This window comes from Spea bombifrons, chromosome 7, assembly GCF_027358695.1.
Source record: "Spea bombifrons isolate aSpeBom1 chromosome 7, aSpeBom1.2.pri, whole genome shotgun sequence".
Lineage (NCBI taxonomy): Eukaryota > Metazoa > Chordata > Amphibia > Anura > Pelobatidae > Spea > Spea bombifrons.
Window position 1 is genome coordinate 38,833,794 of NC_071093.1, and position 23,525 is coordinate 38,857,318.

Here is a 23,525-nt window from a genome sequence, read left to right on the forward strand (position 1 = left end):
CTCATTTCTCTTTTATCTCCGTCTCATGACTGCCATTGTGCATAAAATGATTAATCTAGCGTTATGCAAAGATTTACTCTGTTACCAACCATTATGTTCTGATTGCCACAAGTCCGTGGACGTAACAGATTCTTAATATTGTATCAATACATAAACAATAGACACACAGGAACACAACATCAGTTAACAGGCCTTCAGCCTATGGAAGTGATAGATGAGTAAATGCTTCACAAAATACTATATTTTTTAACTGAGCAACCAGAGGTTGGTATTTTAATATTGTTCCGCATCGTGTAATAAAAGCAGATAAGCTCTGGGGACTTGGAGATGACATTTAACTGCATAGCACATCTGCATTGAAAACCTAATGGCTAGCATGCAGAAGAAGTTATTGTTTTGATGTCGCAGGAAGATTTACACAAAATATGATGAAAAAGTAAAGGATTATAAACCAGGAGGGGGGGGAAAAAGAAAACGCTGTAAGATTCAGAGTTAATGATGTATAGAGTAGCGCACCCAGAGCTGCAGGCTGCTAATAGCGGAGCAAAATTTGTGACAGTGTTCTGTTCCCGTTGTGATAAAATGATCGTCCCAGATGTCACTTATGCAGCAGCGAGAAACAATTACAGAATCCGAATCTGACCTAACTGTCAAGATTAAGCAGAAGCTTTTAATTCGGGACATAGAATTTTTTTAATGTTAAATGTCATCTTTGGCCGTTATTTAAGGCAACCGTGGCATTTAATTGGCTAATTATAAACGAGGCTGCCCAATTAAAGCTAAAACGAGCCTGGTCACTTTTTATACTCAACCCATGACAGATCAATTATTTTTTTGTCCATTGATGAATAATAAATAGTTTCTTACACTCAATTGTAAACATTTGTGGGGTTTTTTGTTGAGATATGAATTTAATGAGTTAACCTTTAGTTGTCTGCTTTACGTGACACTGTGGTGTCTAATAGGACTTATGACCATAGCTAGGTTTCATCTGCTTATTGATATACACAATCATACCAAGGGCTCTTAGTGCCTGTGGCAGGATGAACGATTCTGTCCCACTCTGATGTCACATTTGATTCTGGGCACAGGGCCATTACCTTTGGGTGGCGCAAGTGTTCCACTTACCATTCAATGAACGGGACAACTGCCCTTCTTGCCCCCATTGAAGTTTTAGTAATTGTGAAGTCATCATGGTTCAAGAAAGTAGGTCGGCAATATTGGACCATGTCTTTGGCTTCTAGGTTTACCATACGCTGGAAAACCTATTAATACATTTTTCCAGGAACCTATTATGGCTTCATAAGATCTCAGAGCTGACAATTCATTGTGTATCTTATAATGTCGTGGTTAGCACTTACCAGAAGTATACTCGTCTGTAGTTCCTTACTCACTGTCAAACTACTGATCTCATGATGCTCTACATGAAATGTCTATTTGTCTACTTTTTGTTCCATTTCATTGCGCAATCTGCTTACATATCTACTTCTATTTTTTCAGGCAGACAAGGGAACAAGAGACGCCGCCTGACTTTTTTTACTTTTCTGACTACGAGAGACACAATGCTGAAATTGCAGCTTTTCATTTGGACAGGTAAGAAATTCTGGACTATGCATAACATTAATAGTGTTCTTTGATTGGTCACTTTAGTATGCAATCAAGCGTTACATGTGACATTACTATAAACCACCATAGATAAAGCAGTGCCAATATCATTTTTAGGCATTACAGCAGATAAATGTACTTGTAGATTACAATTAGTAACACTTATTGTTAAATTAGGCCCCGAAGGGAATTTATCAATGTATAAATCAGTTTATCAATTTATTTATAGATTAACTAATATAAAAGCATCTTATGGTGTCAATAATCTTGAATCAATGACCCACCTTTATTGGCGGTTGAAGGTTAAAGGTTTGTGATTCAACTTTGTGGATTGTAGACTGATACAGCTATAAAACACTACATTGTAATCAATAGAAAATTGCTATTTGAAACGTGAAATTAATTGTTATTTATTATTAAGTCGGTGGATGCATATTTTTAGCTGCAAAAGCAAAGCAAAATATATTCATCCAACACAGGGGCAAATTGGCAATCATCAGCAAACATACAAGTGCCCATAGTACTGGCTGTGCCAAGTTGGCTGTAATGAGCTTCAGCTGTGGCAGTGACCTGAGTTATCATCAATTGAACTTTTTTTCAATTTGTTCTCTGTGAGTTGAATTGCTTACTTCAATTGTGAGACCTTTATTTTCAGTACTCCTGGATTTTTAGACAGGGCATTCATTCAAGCCCAATATCTTTTAATATTTGTTTTTAATATATGTTTTAATATGTTTTAACCTACTCGGAATGTATTATTCTACTGGGTCCAACGGGAATATTTGCACGCTGTTCAATCATCCGATGGTTTGGTTGCTTTTTTTTTGGTGTAGATCTTTTTGAGACACAACGAAATTTCCTTAAATAAGAACATGATTCCGTATTCTTGCTTTTAAAGATTACTTTTTTTCTGTGCACCGATGCTTGAAAAGTTATTTTCTACTTATCTGTTTATAATTAAGTTGTGACTTTGGTTCTCGCCGGATTAAATATCCCATGGTAGACTTTACGCCATTAGTTTTATGTCCTTGAGTGGGTGACATTGTCAGTTCTGAAAAATCCTGCATAATAATAATGCCCTAAGGCCATGTCCAACACCCAGAGGAGACGCATTTACTTTCAAGTCAACATTTAAGCATCTGATTTTTTTTCTTTCTTTCAGGATCCTTGATTTCCGACGCGTTCCACCCGTCGCAGGCAGATTGGTGAACATGACAAGAGAGATCAGGGATATCACTAGAGACAAGAAACTGTGGAGGACGTTTTTCATCTCACCAGGTAAAAAAAAGAGATTCTATTTTTCTATACGATCAACAATATGTGATATTTGTCAAAGCAAAAAAAATCCAATTTTAAACAAACCGTAAAAAAATCAAACCTCAGCACCCTTTCATTTTGTCATCTTCTTCTGCGAGATAAAGCAAACCAGCACTTATCTTGCTGCATTGTGATTATTAATAGAAAACATGACCTATCCGACTAATCATAGTCTCTGGGGAAATTACCTACTAATCTTTTCTGCTAAGCAGAGGTGTTGAACCTCGGTCCTCAAGGACCTCTGACATAACGCGCTTTCAACTATTCCGCAATGCGCGTTGTTTTTAATTAAAAAGAGCGAATTCAGATGCTATGGCAGGAGCTCAAGCGCTGAAGGTGATTATGTGAGGCATGGGGGCAAAAAGACTACATTATGTGACATCACAAAGTCACGTCTTGAGCTCATATTACAATATGGCAAATTGGTGTAAAAAGTTATACCAAACTTTCCAGGATTTTTTTATTTCAATATCAACTATTTTTTGTATAAATTACCCTTTTTTAAGCATTTCTTGTGTAATGTAACATTATGAAAAGAGAAGCTGTAACATTATTTTTATGCGATGTTAACCAATTACCATCCTTTTAATTACTTTATTTTTAAATACATGACAATCTAAGATTGTTTGTGGTAAGAATGGCATCGCAATCAATCTGTACATCATGTGACGTTTCATATTTCGAATCTCTGTGCACCCCTGCTTCGCACAGCAGTGATGGGCCGTGAACTATCTTCTGAGCCATGGGGTATGAATAATTAATAAGCAATGCCATGATCTTAGTGCATCATTCTAATACCTGCAGCGGTATGTAATTGTCTCAGATTTTCTTATTTTGCCGTTTAAAAGAAAATATTTGATGGTTTTCTAGCTAATTAAAAAATCAATATAAAAATCAATATATAAAATATATAAAAATATATTAAACTCAAAATATTATCTACCCTGATACACTGCTAGAGTGTTGCATAATTATATGTATCTAACTGAAAACCAAGATATATTAGCGTCTCTTTAAACTTTGCATATTACAGACTGACGTTCGCCGCTCCTTTTTAAGCGTGAGAGGAAGTTACTCAAGGGACGAGAAACTTGTTTGCAAGTCCTTTGCATTTAGCATCATTTTATTCAAGTATTCCTTGCAGCAGCAGGCTAATGATTGTTGTTCCTCTTGAGAAACCGTTAGCTTATATTGCTTGCGGAATTCATAAAATACTCGTAGACCGTGGAGATTTCAATGACCCCCCCTTACAAAATCCATACACATCTGTGCATAGCGGTCCTTAATTTTGTTACTATTAACCTGCAGGAATCCGTTGCGTTCTTATAATCTTATATGCGTATTCTTAAAAATCAGGGAAAACACACTTTTGTTTGGGCATGAACATCAGTTGATGTTTTTTATTTTTTTATTTTCAATGTTTCCCTGTGGGGGAAATTGTAAGGACGCAGACCATAAACTTTAATAATTGATTCATAAATGCTGGATGTGCTCAGCAAGAATTACTCATCTTTCTTTTCATTACTGGAACTTTTTATGTAGGGTTCATCTAATATATAATACGTGTAGACCATCCAGACATCAACAAACCATGGACTGGTCATATTCATACCTGGGGACTCTCTGTGTTTGACCCAGAGAACTCCGGGACACGCACCGCTTCTCCAGTTCTCCGGGTCAACACACGAATCCTCCGGGTCGCAGGAGCGGGGTCTTGACACACCCCACTCCCCGCCCATTTTCCCTTTAAATAGGAGTGTTTCCCGCGATGTCAGCGGTAACGCCTGCTGACGTCAGTGGGCAGAACTGGCCGTGTCCCTCAAGGGTAGCCCAGAAGTTCCACGGTATGGTCAAATCCAACTGATATTGGTTATGGCCAACTAGGAATCGTTTTGGTCAACCAGAAATACCTGTTCCGGCTAGAAGCATTTCATTAAGAATAAGTTTGGGCAGAAATAGTCTAAATAAGTTCCTGATGCTTTTTGGTTGGCCGGCATTGATGGAATACAATGTTTTCTAAGTTTCCAAGAATTAAAATGTCTTTATCAAATGTAATCTTATTCTATCAGCACCTATACATGAACAGCTGTCACAATGGTCTTTGTGATGTCTTCTCTGGGACCAATAAGGCCATGACATATAAAAGGCAGGAATGAACCAGAATAAACTTAATGTCATATTACTTTTTTTTTCTAAACTTTGGTTTTAACAATCTTCTTGTTGTAGTTCTTTTAATTTTACATATCTACAGGAGATGAGTTCACAACAATATTAAACCTTATATCTGCAGACAAAGGTGTATTCAGATAGTTATAGAATCCAAAAATATCTTAAATATCTGAAAATTGGAGCTCACAAATGTTCTTTTTTTATTTATAGAGATCCTTTGAATTGTATACTGAGATGTAGAGAACTTCTACAGGTGCTTCTAACTAAATAAGACTTAGTACATGTTTGAAATGAAACCAGACAGAGAAGCCATTGTACGGTTTGGGGTGCCGCGCTAGCAGCTGTGGTTCACCTGATTCCGTAAAGGAGAACGCCTCAGCTCTTGAGAATGAAAGTAAGATAAAGAAATGTAGTTTCTAGCCCGATAATCCATAACCGGAAAAAACACAGGGCTTGTTATTTTAAATGCACAGTCAAAGAGACTAATGAAAAACCTTGTCCAATAAGTTTAAAAAGACAACAAAAAAAGCATGTTTAGAAAATTCTACTCAAAGCAACAATATGCAAAATAGACAGTTTATTTCTTTCCCGGAGGTATGAAAAACAAAATTGTTTATTCCATAGAACACAAGTTGTTTCTACGCTAATTGGGCCAGCTATTTGAAGAAATCAATAAGACAGCTTGGAGGTACATTGTTGTATTATTACTATCACTAATTCCAGCTGGAAGAGGAGATGTAATGGGGAAAGTCGTTTGCACCTTGTAGCTTTTAAAGGGTTCCTAGACGTTCAGAATCTGCATCATTAGTTTAAAAAAATCTACTAAATTCATATTAAATGTTGCAGAAATGCAATTATGCATCATAAGGTTTGTCATTAACATGGAGGTAGCACTTTGAATTTAGCAAGGCTACTAAGTATTGGCAGGTGATAAACTGGTTTGGGGAAAGTTTATTTATTAAGGGTTATGTTGACCCAAAAATACACCAAAGATGTTCACAAACATCTTGATCTCACAGGGTGACCTCACTGGTGAGTTCCACAAACTATAGGGGTTTAGAAGCTATTCTTCTCCCCGACATTTGTGTTCAAAGCATGACACCTAGTAAGAAGTGAGTTGGGAATAGGTTGAGGGTAGAGTCCATTCCCCTACCATACCTACCCAGCCACCTCACAGTGTATTGAAGCAGAATGCCGGGATATGACATCATATTGCTGAGCTCTGCTTTAATACATTGAGAGTCGGCCACATGGGAGCTGCGGTTGAGGTCTTTGCTGCGGATTTGCTGAGGGGACTGGCCCATGAACCCCACCGCCTACAAAAACAGGACCGTCCTGCTTATAAAGGGAAATATAGGAAGCGAGGATATTTTATTAACCTGGCAAGAGAATTGTATTTTCTGCTGTATAGTTCAGTCAGGCTTCGAGAAACACATGCACCTGCCTACAGAAAGGTTTCATCTTAAGTACCTAGCCGATTATATATATTTAACCAGGTTATATGAATACAAATATCCGGTTAGATGAATATAACCTGCGTTTTTATTCCTGAAGTTAAATCCTTTGTAAATATAATTTTTATTACATGTTGCTCTGGTGCACAGCACAGGGAAGTTGTCTTGCCAAGAGGTTGATCTGGTGCCTTGCTTTTGAAGCAGATGGGCTTGCTGTTTATTAATGTTTTATTTCGCATTTTTGTAATAAACTGAATACAAAATTGCATAACGTTTAACGGATTGATTGCCTACGGGCAAGGGAAACGTTCACAGTCCTTACCTCTCGGCCAGCCACTGGTTTAACTCCTTGTGTGTAATATAAAATTGGACGCTGTTGTAGCGATAAAGGAAAAAAAAAAATCCAGAAGTGAATTTATTGGTTGCTTTTAGATATCAGAAAGAATTTTGAGTCACTGATGTCACCAGATGACACGTATTTACAGCTGGGTTACAGATAAATATATATATAGATACATTTTAAACCTTTGTTATGTCATCCTTAAAAGGAACTTGGTTATCATGACCCTGCTCATTGTGTTACGGCTTCGTGAGTAATATAGGAGCATTAGGGTTGCAGGCAGCTCAGCTGCCACTGGAATCTTGGCTATGGGTGACCCTAGTCTTCTTGCATAACTCAAAACTGTCCTGATTTATGCAGGACAGTCCCGATGGCTGTGCAGCTGTGATCTGGACAATGCCAGCCATCCCAGTCTCTCCGTCATCCTTTTCTTGCATGTGGTACCTAAGACAGAGACAACCATGGATGGAGAGGTGAGGAGCACGCCACGTGTGACTGCCATGACCCAGGGGAGGGAAGCTTATGGAAGGGAGAGCGTGCTGCAGTATTACCTAGACTAGCGACGGGGGGTTATTGGGAGACTATTATTATGAGGCTGGTTTATAAAACTATGACTGTCGGCAGCTACACAGCAATATAAAGCAGCTATTTTTCACTTGTGATCTCTTGGCTTTATGGATGAAATAACTTGCTTACTGATAATTTCACTAGTGGCTGTATGTTATTAGGCAATTAAATGCCTGAATGTGTCTATAAACCAGTTACAAGAATCAAAGTAATGATTGAATGAGATCTCTCAACCGTATTCATCTGCCAGAGGCAACAAAATTACTACAAATTCAATATATGAACTTGATATGTATTCTTGGAGCATGAAGCACATAACTATGGGATATATCTGTATATTCAAACCCTAAAAGTATCATCGCAATTTAATATTCTTTCCTCACTGAAGGATTAAGCTATTTGACACTATTCAAAATGGCCGCACTTTAGAATGACCTTTTATTTTTCAAGATAAGATATTTTTTAAGACGTTTCTCATGCGTGCCAGTCATCCAAAAAACATCTGTCTTGTACTTGTGGGTTTAAACATAAAAATCCACGGGCTTTCCAATACATTTGGTGGGATCTCTAATCCTTTGGAATCCAAAGATATTCTTAATGAGCCAATTTAATTTTGGGTAACAGGCCACGTGTTAAAATCAATGTGTACCTATATTTTATTATTGACAGACGATGGTAGAAGCTTAGGCAACATAAAACTTTATCACACACTGAGAAATTTGAATATTCTTTTATAATGTCTTGGTTTGTTTGGTTTTCTAATTGAAAAAAAATCTTTAATAAAATGAAAATTGTGTATTCGGTCAACATTATGTATTGAAACATTATTCTTGTACTTGTCCAAGGAAGGAATGAGGGTCTGTGTCCAATACCTAATGCCACACTTTGCCTTTAATATGCACTTGTTGCTAAATTAAATTGTCAAATACTGGTTTGTGTCCAACCCAAAGAGACTTCCAATATGTTTAAAGGTGGACTTATATCTGAATATGCCGTCTCTGGTTTCTTGCAGCCAACAATATCTGTTTCTATGGAGAGTGCTCGTACTACTGTTCCACAGAACATGCTCTTTGTGGGAAACCTGACCAAATAGAAGGCTCCTTAGCAGCTTTCCTACCGGACCTGTCTCTAGCCAAAAGGAAGACTTGGAGAAATCCATGGAGAAGGTCATACCATAAACGCAAAAAAGCAGAGTAAGAGAAATTCTTGTCTTTTGGGGGTGTTTCAGTTTGGTTAAACGCTTGTTGCAAGCATTTTTAGGGTCTGACCCAGTAAGGCATGACCTCCTCTTAATTGCTTACAGAATTCACTTTGGTATGTGTGGAACCCGTGTGGTTCAAGCTCTTCTTGTTGAGTATCTTGGTACCTTAAAGTGTCCATATGGAAGCCCACAAGAATTTTTCTTAGCGTCTTCCCAGGAACAAATACAACAATATTTATTTATTGTGTAAAAAAACGAATTTGTAAATTCTAAAAAAAGAAAAAAAAAATAAATATTTATCAAAAAATGACCGGCTAGCTGTAAGTATATGGGCTGGCATATAGTTTGAACCCCGCATTATATTTTGCTCTTAAAAAAATTGTAACCAAGCTAGAATTGGGTTTAAAAATGATGGAAAGTGTATCGACTTTATTAGCAGAATATTATTCACTATGTTTCGTAACACTCGGTGCGGTTTTGTGATGGATACCCATAAGCTTACCAGAGGATGCTGACCAGGGCACAAACCGATTGCATTATGGGACTGTGTTCTTTTTAATTTGGAATTACTGGCAGCTGCGGAGATACAATTTCTGAAAACCTAGCCCTTTCAGATCTTATTAGTGTGGTGGACGGAAGGATGCACTGGGGTGGCAGGGCTGATGTGTCATCAGTTTATTGTACAATTATGTTTGCCTTGTCAAAACCCATTAACTCCTTGTTACAAATGTCCAAGCTGTATCGCCGTCAAGTATTTCTCATTCAAAGAAAAGAATGTTTAGAACCAATGACCCCCTTGAATATAAATTCCCTGCAGGAGGATAATAATAATTATTATTCTATTAGCGATTCCGGAATCGGTCATGACTTTATACCTAGATAAAGGATGTCATACCTTTCTTAAATGCCTCTCGTTCAAGAGACCGTTCACAAGGCTAAGGCCGGCTTTAATGTTGAATATCACTGCCTTAATTAGACGTTAAGTTAAAAATAACTCTAGAGGGGATGCGATCCTCGGAGAATTCTTTCATGCATTAGTCATTATGCTTCCAAATAAATAAAGCAGATGGATCATAAATGAAGTGTAGTGAAGGGAAATGTATTTTTTATGTAAGCAAATGTTATTAAAGTAATTTGAAATGCAGCATTACTGGGGCTAAAAATAAAGATGGAGTAAATTGCACTGTTCCAGATTATCGTGCATTCACAAAGGCTACGACATACAGGAGCTTGATCATTAAAGGGAACATGTCACCTAAATTCCATTGGTATTTTATATAATTCTGTTGTCCTACATGGTTTACATGACATATTTGTACATTTCTTTTCAATTATTTTACAACAAAAAAAACATTTTTACTACACAGGCATCAGAATAGATACTTTTTTTTTGCGATTGGCAATTTAGTAAACTGTGCATAACGAATGCCACATTTTGCATGTTAGACAGGAATTGAGCACTGACAAGTGTCCTGGGTATCTGTCATGGCTTTGACCTTGGGTTTCGCCAGTCCCTGTACTCTGGGCCATCACATACCCTTGCATGGGCTTTAGTTCCACACTTACGGTTTTCATTAGAAAGGTGCGTCTCAAGTCACCCATGCTCCACACTCTTTGAAGTCAGGTAGCGTGATCATGGATATGCATGGGAACTCTCCGGGTATACCCGGGGGTCTCTGAATGAATCACTGCTTCCCTGAGTCTCCAGGTCACTTTCTTCTTTCTCACATCCACTCCCTGCCCCACGCACAGCTAGCCCTCCCTACACTAATGGCTACCCCCCCCAAGTGGGAACCTTTGGTTCCCAGGTATGATCAAGTCCGCAGAGTTGAAATGACGGTGATGAAAATTAGCACTGGATTCCGAAATGCTTCCAATGGTCTATAATAAAGTCAGAAGGGTCATTGTTAAGACAGGGCAAAAGGGTAGCTGCCCCTGCACCACTGCTTTACTCCCCTAAGTAAAACTCAATTTTTCTTTGGATAGAGAGGGATGCTGAGACCAAAGGAGGATAACCAATGCTTAAAAAGAGTGCTAAAATGGAGGGGTAGCGCTTACGTGTTAGAGACTCACATTCAGTGGCATCCACCTGGCCCTATTAATATGAAATACTGTTCTGCCACTAAGAGGTGCTTGGGACGCGATGATCCCTTTCACATCTGCATCCTTTTATAGTTTGTAATTGTATTTTTTGTAACCAAAATCTCCTACCAGCCAATCTCTTTTTCGTTTTGTCTTTTTTGCCTTTGTGAATAAATTAAATGTAGGTTGTATTGCAGGCTGACAAAATGTACAGTAAAAAAACCGAACCTACTTACAAACAGCGGCTCGTTCTGTCAGAATTAATTAGAAGCATCTCCCTGAATATAATAGCCTATTATTTCATACGCTAGAAAGAAAAAAAGACACAATGTTTTCTCCTTGTCCGACACATTTAAAAATGCATTTTTGTTTTACTGCCTGGACCCAGCGTGCTGGCAAATGAATGCTTTATAGGAGAAAACAGGTGGGTTTCTTTAGGCCTCTCAATTCAGCACCAAGACAGAAGATACGTAGAATAATAGGGAAATTTCACACTAGGGGTTTGCGGATAGATACGAAAAACCGTCTTTCCAGTAAATGATGGATTTGCTGAGTAAAAATCATCTCATTATACAGGGACTGGCTACAGAAATCAGTTAGAACCTCATCCAGAATTCATTCCCTGTATTTACCTGCATATTATTCACTCCTTATTTTTTGGTAATCGTGGCATAATATATATATATTTTTTTATTTACTGCCTGGTTACCGTGTACAAATTTACATTTTTTTTCCTCACTGTGAAATAGTTTGTAATGTTATAAATTAATTGAACGGTATATGTCATGCATACTGTATATACCCAAGGGCAGGTTACAATATGGCAGTGCTATTCCCTTAAGGAGTGTTTAAAAATAGGTAAAATAATTGCCAATTATTACAGGCCTTTGTTTCTCCCACATTAATTTGGCAACTGCACATCAATAGTCTAAGAACAGGCATATATATATATATATATATATATATATATATAATAATTAAAGGAAAAGCATCACTTAAAATTGTACTAATTGATTTGTTTGTATCAGGATTACCAAAAACTGAATGTACAATCATCCATAATTTAAGAAAATAATACATACTTTGATAGATTTGATGTCTATAGCACATAAACCAGATGACTCCCCAAAATATCTCAGATACTTACCGTGATATTATGTTTCACAGAAATACATACCTTCATTTTTTAGATTATTTAGACTACTGAATGTATATTCATTGGCACCGTTTATATATCTGTATAAAGAAAAAAAAAAGCAATTATGTCTGCATCAACATCTACAGAAATAGCAGATTTAATACAAAGTTTAGCCTTGAACAATTAACATTTACAGAGAATTATTTTTATATACATATAAATCCTTTGTAATTGAAATAATACTTGACATTTAATAAAATCTTATAATTTTATACTTTAGAGCAAAGTAGAAAAAGGTAATAGTGGTCCCCGGCAGATCAGCCCAAGCTCGTAGCTTATAATTGCTTTTTAAAATATTCATTGACAATTCAATGTTGTTTTGAAGGTTTGGAAACATAATGAGCATTGCATTATATGGTCCTTGGGTTCCTTCACTCACGCAGCAAAGACCTGAAGGCTGGTGTAAAATAAAATAAGTTTCATGATCTAAAACTATCCTTTCAAGATACATTGCAGTGCAGTATGCACAGCATGGCAAAGCACTGTTACCAAAGTATGATATAGAGCACTTAAAATAGAGGTTCCTTGTTTGAAGTGTATCACCCTGTTGGGTTGGAACCATCTTCCGCTGGTCCACTTGTTGCTATTACTGTATATTCATACTAAAAACTGATTTTACATTCATCGCAGGCTTTGGGTCCATGTCACCTTCTGTCACCTCTAGGTCATCATCTAACACATCATCATTTTATTTGTCTTATATTATTTTTTAGGTCTACTATCAATCCTCTTTCTTTTTTTAACTCTATTTTAATAATGTTGGTTATAGAAAACGCTGCAGTGCACTTGTTTCTAAAAACTTGTCATCTTTATAGTTGGGAAGTTGATGCTGACTACTGTGAAGAAGTAAAGCAGACTCCACCCTACGACAGTGGCACAAGACTCCTGGACGTCATCGATATGACTGTATTTGACTTTTTAATGGGTAGGTTGGTTTAATATACATATGGAACATGGAACCTTTCCATTGATGGAGGTTCTCAATATAATCCCGTTCTTTATATGATTCTTACAAATCCACTCAACAAACAGTTATGGCAGATATTAGCAACACTACATTGGTTAAAACAACCTCCATATTTAGTTAAGGGAAATTAAGGGGATAGACTTTAGGCTGGACATCTTTTCACAAGGTTTGTGAACACAGTGGTGCTGTATCCCTGAATATTTACGCTAGGCATATAAAACCAAAATTATATGAGCATCGTCTGTAACCACAGTTCCGGGTCCTTGAGTTTTGCTTATTCTCCTAGGAATTGAATCATTGCTTTTGGATTGTGGTTTACCCTGTTGAACCTACTTTTTAAACAGTTCATAGAATGTTGTATATTTAAAAAAAAATGTCATTGTGTTCATATCAAGTCCTCATTTTAGACAATTTTTTGTGATTGATAAGGGAGATTGTATCTTTTTCTCGTGCCTGCCTGGTACACAATGCCCCTCTGTTAGACTTATCATAGCCTGCAACTATGAATGGGAGATATTGTTACTGCCAAGAAGAAAAGAACCGTGCTGATATTATAGAGCAGCACAGACCACAACATCAGATTTTGGAATTTTGGTACTTTAAAGATATTATCAGAAGTTCAAGATTCTTTTTTTAGGTGTAAATATGGTGCTAATTATTTAATTAACAAAAAGTGGCACAAATAAGCATTTAAAACATATTACCTGTAACAAAATAGCCCACAGCTCCTGTTAATCGAGATTATGTTGTAAGCGATCTGTATCATGGCAGAAAATACTAGATGCAGGAGGTTCAGTCAACAAAAGGCTCCAGGCCAACTGGGATATTCGCACTCCTCCAGATTTTGCCTAAGGCTGTTCGATGGGCTATTCCAAGCATTACATATACTTTTTCTTAATCGTTACTTTAATATAAAACTAACATTTACGCCTGGTTAGTTTCTTTAACTTGGTAACAACAGTAAAGTAATGGGTATAGAATTACCATGCATACATGTAGTCTAATAGAACTATTGCTTGATTTTGCAGGGAACATGGATCGCCACCATTATGAGACTTTTGAGAAATTTGGAAATGAGACATTTATTATTCACTTGGACAATGGAAGAGGGTAAACATATATTTTCACTGATCCCTTTAAATAATGAATTTACAATTTTGGAAATCACAATTGTATGAAAGTTGCTAGAAATAGGGGTAGGGGCAGTAGACTGAGTTTACTAGCATCTTAATAGTTCTGTTTTAGGATTATGGTCCTTCTTGGGACTTTGCGTATTGTGCAGACAATTCCAGCCTGTATCAAGTGCTCAATGAGCTGAGATGTCTTCTAGCTTGTGCTGTACCACATGCCATTCATCAAACTACATACTGTACATCATAAAACATTTACAGTCCGCAATCATTTCATCTATGCCACCCAGAAAATACTCTTAATTAAGCTCACATTATTATAATTGCATGTAAGTCATTCCAGGACACAGAGACTTTCTGTAATCCATAATGTTATTGCTCTAGTCTATTTTGTGCCAGAGTCTGAATTAGATAAGTGGTTGGAATGAAACAATGGCTGCAAAAAAAGAAAATACTGCATACCTTCTGAGCATCCCTCTTAAGAACCCAAGTTTCTCTGTCTGTTAATTAACTCCACAAATACGGAAAAGTTCCAAATATGTGTATTTACGTTTTTTATCACTATGCCTTTTCTTGGTTATCCCGATGGAAGATCAAGGTCAGAATGTTGGTTTGGATAAAACATGTAAATTGTCCAGAGCCAGCTTGGAGAAATTAGCCAGTGTTGACCCTACATAATGAATGTGATTGTGTTAAAACCCCAACTCCTGCAAATTCCCCTTACCAACTCTCCATTTAGTGAGTAGACCCCAATATGTACTTGTATTAGTTTTCGGATATGTAATCCCCTTCTCTCAAAAAATAACAGCATCTGTAATTTCTAAATTTATATTTCCAGATGGCAATTAGTCTGTGTTACATTATTGACTGCTTGGGCATTTGTTTTTGTATGTCGTCTTTGTATGTAATTAATCAGATTTATTTTTTTTATGACCAATCAAATTTAATTTGATTTCTTAAATAGGCTTTTATTTTGTTGTAAGGTAAATGACAGAGTAGTGAGGATAACTTTGTGTCTCTGAGTTCCCCACAGATTACGACCTAATAGCCTGGTGCGGGTAACTGCTAAGCAACCGCTTGACGCCTGTATTAATTAACTCACAGAGCTGCTTAGCCCGTCCAGCCGTAGTTTTAAAGTGTGTGTGCGCGCATGTGATTTCCCCAAAAGAGTTGTTACACTGACGTTAAGAACCATTATTTTCTCAAGATGTGGTGTCTGTGGTTTCCATGGTAATGCAGTCTTCTGCTCTGGGCCGTGGCGAGACGTGTATTCTGACCTTGCAAATACTTAATATTTCAAATGCTTTCATCCTTCAAACACCAACACGCTACATTTTAAATTAAAACAAATCTATGAGTAGGAGAGAATAAAGAGAAGAAAAATGTTGGGGAAAAAAATTTATTTTAGTACAATAAATTCATTATGTATGGTTCATACATATTTAATATAAACGGTATTTAATATATTTCCCATTTAAGAGCGTTTTATTGGTGTGGGGAGGTGCAGGATTGCATAGTTATTCCCATGAAATCAGTAAGGAGTGAAAGAGAGCCTTAAATTACCAATTTGCTCAGTTTTTAAGAAGATTTTGAACAGCTGTGTCCTATTCACCATTATTGCCTATGCATAAAACACTCTTTCATTAAAGACAAATAACTTCTGCTTCTTGCGCTGTTTATATATATATAAATACGTCACGTGAAGCCAGCCATTGCCAAATTTATTCAGTGTAGCTACCAAACAGGCTTAAATAACAGTTTTGTATGAGAAATAGCAATTTACACTTTTATGGGATTTTTTTTTTTAATATCCAACTTTTCCACTATACAGATTTGGAAAATATTCACACGATGAGCTTTCTATTCTGGTGCCACTGAATCAATGCTGCAGGTATGACTTTTTTTTATTATTCCATTCAATAGTATCCATTCAGCTGTTAAAAATATTACTAAATTTCTAAGTTTTTCTTTCTGTTCCGTATACAATGTTTTTCCCCCCTGGTTCCTTTGAATTAAGGTTAGTTTTTGAGAAACTGGCCAAACATAAAGGGGAAGTCTTCAAGACTAAGATAACAGAGCTAGAGCACATATATATATATATATATATATATATATGTATATATATATATATATATATATATACGGCAAATATGCAGCCTGAAAACATTATATTATATAAAAAAAACAAGAAGTGTTTGAAAAAAGAAAAACCCACAATAAACTATAATAAACACATAAACGGTCAGTAATTCATTTACTGATGTTGCCATGATCTACAGAAAGACCCCATGGGTTAAAATTCTTAGAAGAACGATATAGGAAGTTAATAATTCTTAGGTTTTTTACCCACTCAGGTCAACTTCATATTTTATGAATAAACATGCTAAGAATCCTACATGATTATTAATAGTAAAAGTCAAACAATATAACATCATGTTTATTAATGTTTTATTGGAAACCTCGGGTTAGATCCTATACATGTACTATATAATAGAACTTAGATTTATTTCCAATTTTCTTTTCTTATATAGTATAATGAGCTACATAAGTAAATTCTCTTACTGTATCAAAGAGATAAAAAAAGAAAAAAGGTGAGAAGAATTAATGACAGTGCCTTGGTATACTATCCAATTAGTGTCTTTCTGGCGAGGACATACAGCTGATTATGTATGTTCCTAATGATGATAGAGAGGTAGAAAAAATGTAAAAAGACTATGTTAAATATATTTTTTTTTAAGAATAGGACCCTGTTAAATCAGATAAAATAAAAACGATTGTTTAACATAAGAAGGCATATTACCTTAGTTACAGTGAGGAGTCAAAGACCGAAAACACTTATATTAGGTGACATTTTGGTGAAACACTCTATAGTCTATAGACCTCAACTGTTCTAAATGCCCGAATTTGAACCACCTTGAATATGAAAAAAAAACCCACAATTGTTTCTGGAGGTTTAAGTGTTAAAATATGACCTTATCTCCAACCTCATAATTAACTTAAACAGGAAATCATGTTCATAATAAACCGACCTGTCTTATTAAGTGACTAGCATTGCTGGCAGACATGCAGGTATATTCCATACTAGCCTTAGGTTGGATGTTGAGCAAATATTTATTCACGTTTATTAGGCACAGAAATGTCTTATTAGAAAACTGAAGAGACATTTAATAGAGACACGTCGTAGTCATTATTGTAAAAATACATTTTGATTTCTCAATTGGTTCAAAAAGCAAAAGAATCGACATCTGATGTTATTTACATTTTTTATTCATCCAGAATATTTACACTTTGTTAATATATATTATTAATAATAAATATGTATGTACAATATCACATACACCTCGCATTTCTGGAGTCCAAATCTGAGCACCTTTGTTGGGGGTATGGCTGGAGATGGGGAACCAGACATGGGGGGAGTGAGAATGGAATTGGGACCACTACCCATTCTACCCAAAGAGACACCTGTAGACACAAAAAGACCACTTGGAAGCTGCAGTGGAGGTCTGTCTGCAAGTGGACAGACCTCCAAGGGGTTTACCCCTCCCTGGGCCAGTCAAAAGAGATCAGACGGTCTCTCCAGCTTCGAAGGACAGCGGGACAGTGTCCAAATATCAAGACTGTCCCGCAGGAAATGGGACACTTGAAGGTATGATATCATATGAACACCTAATAATCCAGGAATGTTATGTTCTGTCTTTGCAGGATTAAGAAATCGACATACCTACGATTACAGCTACTGGCAAAAGAAGAATACAAATTGAGTGGCTTGATGGAAGAGTCATTAATGTTGGACAAAGTAGCTCCTGTTCTTTATCAACCCCACCTCGAAGCAATGGACAGAAGACTACGGATTGTTCTAAAAGCTGTCAGTGATTGCATAGAAAAAAATAGTTATGAAAATGTAGTTGAAAATGATTTGGACTCTGGTTTGGGCAACAAGACAACTAAGAGGTAGTGACTCAAAAAATGGCTCTTAACTCAAAAGACATAGTCTTACAAAAGACTGCTTATGATCTGGTGTGAATTCAGTGAATTCAGATATAAAATGTAATTATTCTCACTGTAGACAAACTCTAGAATCAAAGAAGGATTAGATTGATACAAAATCTGTATTATAAGTAGATTATTTGTGGGTGTGCATAAACGTTACGGTCAAAGACTTACGGAGCAGGTTTGGGTTGTAAGCATATCCTGTTCATTTTGTACAGATAGGAGGCCTTTATTTTAAAATAATGTATTTATATATGGAATATATATATATATAATGATCTACCTGCCACTTTTTAGGGACAAAAGACAAGGTACTCTTTACAAAACATGCTGACATTACACTTTAAGGTGACATCAATTTTCTTTGTCCAAAAAAAGGACATATTTACAAATACCTTTGAGTGATAGAGGTGGAGGACCCATAGCGAAAAGCTTTGTAAATCCCTATAGCAGTCAAGGTGTGTACCATCTGGCGTCCAAATATTCCAAAAGGAGATCCTAAAAAACTCTATGATAGGAGGTTTACTTGAACGGAGTCATTTTCGAAGGAGAACGTGTTAAGTTGTAATAAAAAGCATCAGGTATTGCTTTCAATATTGTCATAGCCACTGCCTTCCCGAATTTGCATTTAATACGTTTCTGTATATACTGTATATAAGTAAATGGATAACAGCTGCAGTTTGTGGCTGTAACTTCATTTTTGCAAGCTTTTTATTTTGTGAATTGTTTGCCGCGTGGTAAAAGTGCAATAAAGAAAAAAAATGGTACATCCAAGGCATCCTCAAAAGTGTTTCTTATGACGTTGTTTGCAGATTTAACAAAGACATTGGTGTACAAGTCCTCGAGGGTCCTAAACAGGTCAGGAATTCAGTGTATCCCTGTCTAAACACAAGTAGTTGAATGACAACTCAACTCTAATTGGCCTTTTTGCTGTCAATGAGGCTTGGATTTGAGTACCACTCAATGGAGAAATACTTATATGCACTAGAAAGAAACCCACTTTATGTATATACCACAGAATCAAAATCTTATTTACTCCCAAAATCAGAACAATTTTTTATTACATTATATTGATAATGGGGAATCAAATGGGCCAATTAGGGAAATAGGGCAGGATTTAGGAACACTGTAAAAGGGCGCACAAAATGAGATCTTATTCTGCACAGAAAGTTTACCTATGAAATGTTTCCATATGTCGGCTATGTCAGCCTGTCAAAAAGAGGTTTATAGTATTTAAAAAAAAATCCTAAAATCATGCATGGTCAATATTTCAGGTTTTAGATGTATACTCTATGCCTCATCACCAATATTAGACAATTATTTCAAGTAAGATCACTTTAAGTACTAAGAGTAAGGATTTAAATGAACAATTGGCACGGGTGGGATGATATATATATAGAGTATGGTCATCCGAAATGACTTAATATTCTAAAAATATATATATATATATATATATTATATATATAAAATTATATGTTAGAGCTTTGAACAGATGGTTCCAGCGACACTGCAACTTAAAATACCTATATCCCCTTAAACATTTGAATTTATCCTAGATATGATGACCTATTTACAGGTAAAACTACTGGTTTGCAAGTATGATTCATAGGTACTGTTCCAACTGCTTGTTCCAAAATCTATGTGTCAATAGATTTGACATTTGTGTTTAATTAACGTTTAATTAAATTTTTTATTTGCATTAAAAAAGAAATAAATGAACATGATGATACATAATACATAATGATCAGATATATTTTATGTAGAATATTTACATTTTATATAGATATTCTTTAAAGCCAAAGAAAACATGTTTAAAAGATTCTCCAATATTTTAGAACATTCATATTAACTGGAAATTATACAAAATAATATCGTTAGGACCACCACCTACATAAAAGGGATGTCAGTTAATCATAGGGGCAGCAGATGTCTCATGGAATGGCGGCACATTATCTGGCTTACGTTTAGCATTCAGGATTCTCTTTTATCTCAAGCTGATTCTTGATGCAGTACACACGGCCTCTTATATGCTTATCCTACTTAAGCCCAGAGTTCCTGCTGCCAGTTAACAGATCAATATGGCCTTTTTGCTTGATTTAGACTTGATCCTGGATCTTTTCTCATGTGATCCAGTTGCTGGCCCATAAAGGCAACACTTTATTGTAAAGTTCAGGAGATTAATTTCCACTGGAAAGCTACATTATTTGATGCCTGGGCTACATATAAGGGAGTAACAGGAAGGCTTTTATAGAGCAGATCTACCATTGCTTCTCTGCTTTTAAGTTCATATGTGTCCACGAGTTTCACGAGTACTTGAAATAATATAACTACATAACAAGACACGTGCATCATATACTTGGATTCTTGTTTAAAACTGGTAAAATGACAAGCTGTCAATTCTAACTGATCCAGAGTTCTATATCGTGCTGGCCAAGTGAAATCAATGGACTAGTCGGAAAACAACTTTGGGCGCCCTTTACCTACCTCTGGATGCAGCTGTCCCACTAAAGCGTTAGATACAAATAGGTGATAATGAAATAAAGTGAATGTGTTCTTCCAAGATCGTTACAAAAAAACGTGGTGAGCGTGCTTAATTAGCATTAGCATTGTTTATTTATAGGTGTTTAATGTAGCACTAGTGACGGGAGTGTTAATGAGAAACCCGATAACTGAAATATAACACTTTTATACTACATATGTGTCTATATTCACTTTTTTATACTACACAACAAATATTTTTTTGTAATCCTGATATGAATCAATATCATTATTAAGCAAAGATGTTGTTTTGTTACCTGTAGCCCTATGGTTAAATAATTGTGTCCCTGTCTATTTTACACCGAAAATTTTACCCGAAAATTTAGGAATGTTGGCAACCATGTAACACTTATATGATATATGTACTGTATGATATATATTGTATGATCTCAATTATAGACTGCACCCTTATAGTTCAGTGCCATTTTAAAGTAAAATGTAATTTTTAAAGAAAAGTAATTTAATGAACAGGAGCACATTTTTAGTATCGATTATGAAGTTAGTCCTGCTTTTGCTCACAGATATTTGGAAAACTATTTTGAAGTTGTAAATAAGGAGAAAGGAATGGACGGGTAGAAAGTAGGATGAGGAGAAGACTAAGAAAAGGACTAAGAAAAGAGGGAAATGGGGAATACATATCAGAACCATATTTTGGAAAGACAACCCTTACACTTAAAACAGATTATGAGAGTATAAATGTGGTGGTCCGGCCAAAAATGCTAACAAGGAGGCTGATGGGACTAGTCCTCCAAACTCTTTATCTAAACTTTAGCCAGACGAGACTCAACTGTTCTCCTCATCAGCTGTGAGGATGCAGCAGACTGGAGCAGAAAGTGGATGTCATGTCTGCTGAACTAGCGCAGAATAAGCAGGACAGGGCGGAACTAGTTTTATCAGCTCACGTTGCTTTGGGGACTGCAAGGCTGACGGACCGCTCTACTGGAAATGGGCTCAGCCGCCTCAGTAGTGCGAACAGACAGCGCAGGAGACTTAAAAACGCACCATTATCCATCCTGAATATCTAAACCCTGATTATAGGCCTTACCCCTAATTTAAAGATTTAAATTAGAGGGAAAGCGCGGCCTATAATACAATGCAGTATATTCACACACACATGGCTGTGACACATACTGCTGCTGTGGTGATTTCCAATGAATTGCCAAGTTAATGTTCTATTGGATCACATTGTTAATCCAACGTGATTTGTTTGATGTGTAACCTACAATTTTGATTAATATGACATTTCTCCAATAACCGTCAACCTCTCATATCTTAAAGAAAATTGCACAAGAGGCATAAACCAGAGGTGAAATCAATCATCACCGCTAATAAAATTGATCCCCTTGATCAATAGTCTTAATAAAATAAGAAAGGAACAGAAGATTTATCACTGCTCTGTGGATAGCCAACACCGAACGTTGGCTATATAGTTATATATATATATATATATATATATATATATGCACCATATGACATCACTGACCCAAAAAAATCAAAGTTGAATTCAAATGGTTTTCTGGCAACTAAATTTCGAATCAGGTTCATCATCCGGAGGAATATATAAATGGCAATATCTCTCTGCTAAAAAATGAAGTAATCCCAAAATTCTGAAGCCTGTAACGCTGATATATATTAGTGAACATAGTGAACATGTGTGATATAAGCTGAACTTAATGAAAGTGTCTCATCAAAGAGTCGTTCTTTTCCTAATGCTACATTTTTTCAGTAAAATTAGCAATAAATATGTATTTAGAATATATATTATGTATATTCAATGGACGCAGCCATTTTAACTTAATTCAGGAACTGAACTGTGCTTCCCTTTAAGAACTTGTGTGAAGTGTCCTGTTTATATTCTGATTCAAGTAGTACAGATGCCAAGATATAGTCTCCAAGAAGGCAAAATATCCGCTTGCCCAGAGCAACATCAGCCCATGGGCCAACCTGGGTCAAAAAATGAAGTGTAGGACTAAACTGTACAGCTAATATTGTTACAACTCCTTTAAGAAACAAAGCCACTAATGATCGAAAACGATCATAATAATTGTATTTCGTCCATGAAATCCGCAACGATCCATTACAGCAGATTATTAAAGATCTCTGGCTGAGAGAAACAATATTATCCTATACTTTAGGGTTTAAATCTTTCATCCACCAAAAAAAACTGCCGTCTGCTTATTTCCCTTATTAATTATTTAGAAACTCCTTTTAGTGCAGCATGAGTCATTTTGCTGGTCTATTCTGTTTCCCAACAAATATGAGACTTGATATCTTTGTTGCTTGTGGTCATTAATATTGTAGTCTCTGCAGGATCATTCTCTTTGAAATATAAAGAGTGTTAGTCTGGTAATTCAGAAGCAAAGCTTCATTTCCCAGAAGATACACTGATTTCCACGCGTTATGGTGAACCCTGATGAGTGGTGCTATGACCCATGTTTGCTTGGATAAGAGAGATTTTATTTTTTGATCCAAACAAAAAAAACTAAGAATATTTGAAAGCAAAACATATTTTGTGCCAGTGGAATAGATACACAGAATCTTGTTAGATAGCTAGCTGTATACAGAGAAAAATCTTTGTATTATCTGAAATCATAAAGGAACACAAAAACAATGGAAATTTTCTTTAAGGAGACAGAAAGCTTACATCCAGGGAACAAATGACCCAGTAAAACAAGGGTTTATTCACTAAAGGGAAAGTTAACAAGAGAGCTTGCATGAGAGTTCTTGGTTCAGCTCCTTGACTTCTCTATATGGTGTGAAGGTCCAACTCCAGTAAGGCTCTTCTGCAAGAAGAACTTGACTGGCCTTGTATAATGTATAGTTAAATCAGTGAGATTTCTTCAAGTTTCCACATTCATTGGCTTATGCATTATAAGCCTTTCTTTCTAGAAAACGTTCCAGTGATGGCCCTTAATGAATAGTGACCTAATTCCATGCTGACTATCCAGTCCTAACCAACACGTTTTT

The 23,525-nt window shown here is 36.2% G+C and overlaps 1 protein-coding gene across 1 annotated transcript in view; it reads left to right on the plus strand.

Moving 5' to 3' along the window:
* The window catches only part of FAM20C (FAM20C golgi associated secretory pathway kinase), a 67,313-nt gene extending 48,519 nt beyond the window's left edge, over nucleotides 1-18,794 (plus strand). Inside the window, exons 4-10 of the mRNA XM_053472320.1 lie at nucleotides 1,501-1,593; nucleotides 2,768-2,883; nucleotides 8,465-8,645; nucleotides 12,749-12,858; nucleotides 13,929-14,010; nucleotides 15,862-15,921; nucleotides 17,733-18,794. Coding sequence (XP_053328295.1) covers nucleotides 1,501-1,593; nucleotides 2,768-2,883; nucleotides 8,465-8,645; nucleotides 12,749-12,858; nucleotides 13,929-14,010; nucleotides 15,862-15,921; nucleotides 17,733-17,985 — 895 coding nt within the window. The 3' untranslated portion in view covers nucleotides 17,986-18,794. The remainder of the gene's footprint in view (nucleotides 1-1,500; nucleotides 1,594-2,767; nucleotides 2,884-8,464; nucleotides 8,646-12,748; nucleotides 12,859-13,928; nucleotides 14,011-15,861; nucleotides 15,922-17,732) is intronic.
* The last annotated feature ends 4,731 nt before the right edge of the window (nucleotides 18,795-23,525 follow it).